Source organism: Tupaia chinensis, unplaced genomic scaffold (genome assembly GCF_000334495.1).
Source record: "Tupaia chinensis unplaced genomic scaffold, TupChi_1.0 Scaffold000365_1, whole genome shotgun sequence".
Classification (NCBI taxonomy): Eukaryota; Metazoa; Chordata; class Mammalia; order Scandentia; family Tupaiidae; genus Tupaia; species Tupaia belangeri.
Window position 1 is genome coordinate 2319596 of NW_006159862.1, and position 6957 is coordinate 2326552.

Consider the following 6957-nt stretch of genomic DNA (forward strand, 5'->3'; position numbering starts at 1 on the left):
GCGGCCCTGCCTCGCCCAGCACCTCCCACGACGGCCCCGCTACCGGGAGGTGGGCGGGCTGCGCTCCGACCCGGGCCGCCCCTTCCACCCTCACTCAGGCCTCGGGCACCACGTCCAACCGTCACCGCCTGCAGAACCCGGGGGAGGGGGCCCAGGAGGGACCTGGGGGCTAGGAAGGGAACTGCGGTGGGGTGAGGGAGGAGGGCGCCTGCGGGAAGACTGGGCAGGTAAAGCCACCTGTGCAGAGGGGCGGGCCTGGAGGGCAGCAGGGATCGTTCCCGTCTCCACACCGAGCGGCACTCCTCCTGCCCATCCGCGCCTTCTGTTCCTGCCGGTGCAGGTGCCTCCTCCCCGAGGAAGGGGTGAGCTCCCAGCCAGCCCCCCAGCGCAGCCTCCCACTCGCTGCTGTTGGCCGCTGGTTGAGAGAACCTGGTGCGCCCAGCTCGCTCCTGGCAGGAGAGGCGCAGGGAGTATGCGAATCCTCCTGAAGGCCGGGGTGTCTGGGCCACCTCCCGCCCCCAGGCCCAACTTAAGGGCCCCCTGCAGTGCAAGGCTTTATCTGGGCCCCTGTGTCAGCTTTATGGCCCCAAAACGAGGCGCTCTGCTTGGAGACGCTCTGGGGACCCTGAGGAAAAGCTGGCTCACTCTGATCTTGCCTTTACCTGTTTTCTCAGGACAGCCTGGCCCGGCTCCCGAGGTCCTCCGTACTGAGCTTGCAGAAGGAATGAAGTACTAGAGTAACCTAAGGCCTTTATTGAAACAGCACTATGGGGCGGCCAGGTGGTGGTTAAAATAAGAGGCCCCTGTTTCCAGACTAAGCTCCTGCATTAGGTCCCAAGGAGCCAGACTAGAAATCAAAATGGAGTCACTCAGGTCTCCCGTCTGCAAGCCAAAGCTAAGTTGTTACCTGACCTTCCACAATAACATGAGAGGTTTTTAACAGTCTAGTTTCCCAACTGGGTAATTTCAATCAGCATAATAATGAGATTCCCTTTATTTTAATCCTTACACAAAATAAGTATCAGGGTGCCAGCAGATGGCATGGTGGTTAAGGCACTGGACTCCCACATGGCCAACTGTGGTTCCAGCCCTGGACCCAGCAGCTTGAAAATCACGGGGCATGCGCATGCGTGCCCCAGACCCTGAGAGGACAAGGGAGGAGAGGGGACTGTGGCATGGCCCCAGACCCTGAGAGGACAAGGGAGGAGATGGGACTGTGGCATGGCCATTCCTCCTGAGGGGGGATTTCTCATTTTCTCTCTCTCTGTCTCTTGTCTCTCTCTAGCAAGTGCACACACCCTATGGGGGGGGGACGACCTGATGCAGTTTGCTGTTGGTCTTTCCTGTCCTGGCCTTAGAAAGAAAGTAACTTCGAAAAGGCCAATCCACATTCGCTCTTTCATCTCTGCTTTCTTCAGTCCTTCTCTATAAAGCTCGCCTCTTCTGTTTAGTCCCCTGAAACACTTCCTGTCTTTTCTGACATTCGATTGTGCCCAACTCTAGGACAGCAAAGCCATTATGACCTTTATTGTTGTAACTGTGCCTTTTGATAAAACTTTACCCTCTGACACCTCCCCAGACGCCAGAATTATCCACAATAGTTTTTCTTCGTTTTTTCTTTTTCTTTCTTTTTTTCTTTTTTTTTAGAGGTTTTCGCTATAGGGCGCGTGCACTTGCCAGACAGACAGAGAGAGACAGAGAGACAGAAAGCGAGAAATCACCCCCCAGAGGGGATGGTCACGCCGCAATCCCTTCTCCTCCATTCTCCTCTCGGGATCTTGGGCACGCACACACACGCGCCCGGCGTGAGTTTTAAGCCACCGGGTCCGGGACGCAAACTGCGGTCGACTACGTGGGAGTCCAGCGACATAGCCATTATGCTAACTGCTGGTCCCAGAATTATCCACAATAGTTTTGCTTGCCATGTCTCCAAAGACTTCCCAGCTATTTGCCAGTGCCCATAGTGCCTGAGACCTGGACCCCAAAGGAAGGCTAGCAAATGCTGATTATCTACTGAATAATAATCTAAGCCACAAGGAAAGATAGCATATAAAATACATTTTAAATAATTCAGGCAGTAAGAATCCTTAAGTGCTATGGAAAGAAAAACCTCAGACAATGAAATGTAGTAGAGTTTAATTAAGAAAAAAAAAAAAAAAAGGTTCAAATCAAGAAGCCACTAGAATGGCTTCCCAGAAACTCCAGATAGCCACGTGGGTGACATTCATGCGCAAGAAAGGGAAAAGGATGTACAAAAAAAGGAAGTGAGGGGATGGGGATGAGGTAGAGAAGTCATTGGATTGGGTGTAGCTTGATGGTGGCCTGCCGAGCTCAGTGTGAAGGATGGGCCGTGGGTGACTGAAGGGTGTCTGCTGGGAATTGGCTCTAACTTAGCAACCTAACTAAGGAAGCAGACTTCGCGAGGTCACTTATGGGACCCAGACAGGAGTGGGGAGGCCTTTTGCAAGCCCATACAGTTTAACAGTGCTTAGCATATGGGCTCAGCTACAAACACAGTGAGCGGAAGTAGCAAAGCCACACAGCAATGCACCGTGCACTGTGGTCCTTGGTTGAGACGGCGGGAGAGGAGCTTTTACTTAGACGTTATTTTTCAGACATTGCCTTGGACCAGAATAAAGTTTATGTCTTGGTTCTTTCTCTTCCGCAGAAAAGAATATCTTTAGGCCCAGCCGCGGTGGCACGTGCTTCTCAGATGTTGCTCAGAGGCGGAGGCCACATGGGAGGCCCGGGTTCAGGTCCAGCTGGGCCTAAAACAGACTGGGCACGGTGGTGTGCACCTGTAGCCTTGGCTAATGGGGAGCCTAGGCAGAAGGATTGCGAAGTGGCAAGACTGTCAAAAATACCTCATTCGGTCTCTCACTTAAACACACACACACACAGCATGTATCTCCCTACCCATCTGTTTGTGGAATCCCAAGTCTTGAACTCCGTGGCCTGAATTACTTTAACTGAGAATGAGTCGCCACTGCAGGGCCTTGGAATCGTCTGTGAAGCTGTCAAGTAACTGACCTGACTTTCTGTGTCACTGAACTCGGACACATACTCTCACTAAAATTCCCACCAGCAAGACGAGAACGAGCCCGAGAAGCAGGAGCCCCCTGTGCAGCACCAGCTGTTTGCAGGAGAGCGGGGCGCTGTCCTCCGGGTGGGCCCGCACAGCTTCCTCCTGGTGCGTCTGCTGATCCGGCCGAGGCTCATCCTTATTGTCCACATCATTCAGTAAAATTCCTCCGTGGTTTTCCGGGCCTTCTGGAGGGGAAAAGAATTTAGTTAGCAGCTCAAGAGGATTTTTTGCCATTTGTACAAAAGGTGACGCACATGTGAAATTCATCTAGAAAAGCAATTGCAACGCCAAATTTTAAAAACTAAAGGGAACCAGCAGTTAGCGTAATGGCTCTGTCGCTGGACTCCCACGTAGTCGACCACGGTTCGCGTCCTGGACCTGGTGGCTTAAAACTCACACCAGGCGCGTGTGCGTGCGTGCCCAAGATCCCGAGAGGAGAATGGAGGAGAAGGGATTGCGGCGTGACCATTCCCCCTGGGGGGTGATTTCTCGCTTTCTGTCTCTCTGTCTCTCTGTCTCTGTCTGTCTGTCTGGCGAGTGCACGCACCCTATAGCAAAAACCTCTCCAAAAAAAAAAAAAACCAAAAAACTAAGGACTGGGGTTTGGCAGGTGGCAAGGTGGTTAAGGGTGCTGGACTCCCACATGGCCGACTGTGGTTCAAGTCCCGGACCTGGCGGCTTGCTTTCTCTTTCTCTCTCTGTCCCTCTCTGGTCAAATTAAAAAATAAATTAAATAAATAAATAAATAAAATTCAATAAAATAATTCTAAAAGAAAAGAAAAGAAAAAACTAAGGACTGAAGAGTTAAGGAGAGGGTGGCTGGCCGGCCTGTTCACCGGCTGCAGTAGCTCCCTTCTGACCACGTGGCTGCCTTTCCCAAGACATTCCTTCTCAGGTAATTCCAGGTTCGGTCTCCCTTAGACTGGGGACAGCTGGACGGGCCAGCAGCACTGCCAGTTAGCTGCTTCAGACGGCTTCTGCTGATAGACTGTCACCAGTCCTGTCGCTTCCACCATCTCTGTAAGACCCTCCTGTTACCTTCGTCCAGCACAAACTCTTCCAGAAGAACTTACATGCACTGGATCCCTTTGCTAGTATAAAAGCCCCTTGCTTTTTCAGGGTGGATGACATGTGGCCATGCTGCTGGTGGGGCTGACCCCTACTGGTGACGCAAGCTTTCCCTTTTCCCGGATAACCTCTACTGTCCAGCTGTTCTTTTTGGCCTGACACGTGTATGCACCGACAGGGGGAGGAAGTGAATTCAGGGAGCAGCTGCTACAGCGAGAAGGAAGTGTGTCTCAGAGCTCTTCCCCTCCGCGCCTTCATGAACACTGGCCATCCTCCCATGGTGAGTGTGGGCATCTGGGGAGCTCTCACCCCACAACTAGAGAAATAGGGCAAAGATTCCTAGGGAAACTTTCAGGGGGCCAACACTCATCTAGTAAGCATTTCAGAAAGAGGGCTAAGCACATGGGTGGCCAGCAGTGGGTTATGACACTGGACTCCCACGTGGCCTCCTGCAGTTCATGTCCCGGAACTGGTGGATTGACATTCACACCACGTGAGTGTGCGTGCGTGCCCAAGATCCCAGGAGGAGAATGGAGGAGAAGGGATTGCGGCATGGCCATCCCCCCTGGGGTGATTTCTCCCTTTCCCTCTCACTGTCTCTGTCCTCTCTCCAGTGAACACATGCACCCTAAGACAAAAAAAAAAAAACTCTTAAAAGGAAGAAGAAAAAAGAAGAAGTAATTAAGACACAATTGAAGGTGGTTTACAAAACCGAAGGAAGACATGAGTCTTTGTATTGAAGGGCCTTAAGTACCAAGCAGGGTAATGCAAAGACTTAGACTGAGTCCTCTGAGAGACCAGAACATGCCTCCTCAGAATACGAAGGGCTGAAGTGCAGCGGTAACACACCCCTCAAGCAAAGCTGGATCCACATGGTAGGTCATGGGTTCGGTGCCCGAGGTGACCTGGTCCTGTGATCCTGGCTGCCTGGGAAGGCTGGCGGGGACTGAGGTGTGAGCCCCAGCTGTGGGGCCCTGCCTTCCTCTCTGTGCCCCTGTTTCTTCCTCTCATGAAAGGAACTTAAAAGAAAACGGAGTTGAAGACCATGAAGAAGCAGACACAGAAAAGCTCACTGTCCTCGCTCTAAATGCCATGGGCATGGCATCAGTTTGTAAGGATGACCCCTCCCCTCTCCACCAGTAAGGACTCACGTCAGTCACCAGAGCCCTCCAGAGAGGAGGACAGAGCACACCGTCCTGCCTCACCCTCACCCACTGTTAGCCCTCCACAGACGGCCCCTCACGGCCTCCCTGCCTCTGGAAGCCTGAACTTGATTCCTCTCTCTGTTGGTTCTCTCTTTCACTCTCTTTTAGGTTTTAGCCATAAGGTGCACATGCTCACCAGAGAGAGACCTAAAGAGAGAGGGGAGAGGGAAAGGGAGAAATCACCCCCTAAGGGTATTGGCCACGCTGCAATGCCTTCTCCTCCATTCTCATCTTGGGATTTGGGGCATGCATGCACACATGCCCTGCATGTTTTTCAAACCACTGGATACGGAACTCAAACCATGGAGTCGGCCACGTGGGATCCAGCACCCCAATCACCACACTGGTTGGTGGATTTCAATTTTTTAAAAATTCATGATGGGACCAGCAGATGGCGTAATGGCTATGTTGCTGAACTCCCATGTAGTTGACTATGGTTCGAGTTCCAGACCTGGTAGCTTAAACTCACACCGGGCGCGTGTACCTGCGTGCCCAAGATCCCAAGAAGAGAATGGAGAAGAAAGGATTGTGGCATGGCCATCCCCCCTGGGGGTGATTTCTTTTTTTCTGTCTCTCTGTCTGTCGCTCTCTTTCTGGTGAGCGCACACGCCCTATAGCAAAAACCTCTCCAAAAAAAAAAATATATTAATGAGAGAGATTACATGGGTACAAACAAGAGCGAGGATGAGAGAGCGGCACCCTCGGCATGACCTCATCACACCACAATGCCCTTCCCCAGTGCTCCGGCTCGTCAGGACCTCGGGAGTACACGTGCCTGGGGGTGTCAGTCTACCATGCCGGGGATGTGAATCTGAACTCCTGGCTGACCACGTGGCCTCAAGCACTGCAGTTCAGTGTGCTACGAACTATAGGTCGCCAGGCTGGGCCAAATTTCTATTTATTTTTGCACCAAAACAACTTCATACTTTAATTCCATTCTGCACAAACTTTCTAAAGTTCCCATATGAGGTAAGGACTATTATTTTCCTGACTCCCCATCAGGCAACTTGTACTGGTGGTGGAAAACGTGGAGCAACCGCAGTTAAAACATAAAAACATCTAAAACAAAAAACACATGAAACACCCTGAAAGCACCAGGGAGAGCTGGAAACCAGAGGGGGAAGCCTGGCCTGGGGTGGGGCCACTTTCACCCTGAGCACTCCCCAACAAAGGCCGAGAGGCTGAGCAGTGCTTTTGGAGGCCCAAGCGCCTACCAAGGATGGGCCTTGGTGAAGACTCTGGAATTGGGGTTGGAACCCTACAAGATGAATCCAAATAAGCCAGCCCCACCCCAGCTGCAGCTCCCTGCAGGTCGGCTGACTGGTTCAGAAGTCTCAGCGTCTGCCCTGACTGCAGCACCCCTGAGCAGGGGCAGAAGCAGCGTCCTCTGTGGGTGGTGCAGGCAGCTGGGCGCTGATCTGCAGTGCTGGAGCCACGGGGAGACCATGTTTGTATTCTGGGGAGCCCGAAACAGACCAGGCATGCGCCCAGAATCCTGGCAGGCTGGATGGCTGGAGGCAGAGCCCAACATTAGGAGACCCTGTCGGGGCTGTCTGTTTCTTCTCCTCTCTCAAGAAGTAGAATAAATAAAGACAAATA

General features: G+C 52.4%; 2 protein-coding genes across 4 annotated transcripts in view; both read right to left on the reverse strand.

Annotated features, from left to right (window-relative positions):
* LOC102468739 (multidrug and toxin extrusion protein 2-like) overlaps positions 1–313 on the reverse strand; it is a 79669-nt gene extending 79356 nt beyond the window's left edge. Inside the window, exon 1 of the mRNA XM_014589618.2 lies at positions 238–313. Coding sequence (XP_014445104.1) covers positions 238–313 — 76 coding nt within the window. The remainder of the gene's footprint in view (positions 1–237) is intronic.
* Positions 314–2036: 1723 nt separating this feature from the next.
* The window catches only part of LOC102469154 (multidrug and toxin extrusion protein 1), a gene marked incomplete at its 5' end in the record, with an annotated part of 47289 nt that continues 42368 nt past the window's right edge, over positions 2037–6957 (reverse strand). Inside the window, 1 exon segment of one of the 3 annotated variants that reach the window (XM_014589611.2) lies at positions 2037–3267. In XM_014589611.2, the coding sequence (XP_014445097.1) occupies positions 3044–3267 (224 nt within the window). 3 annotated transcript variants of the gene reach the window in all.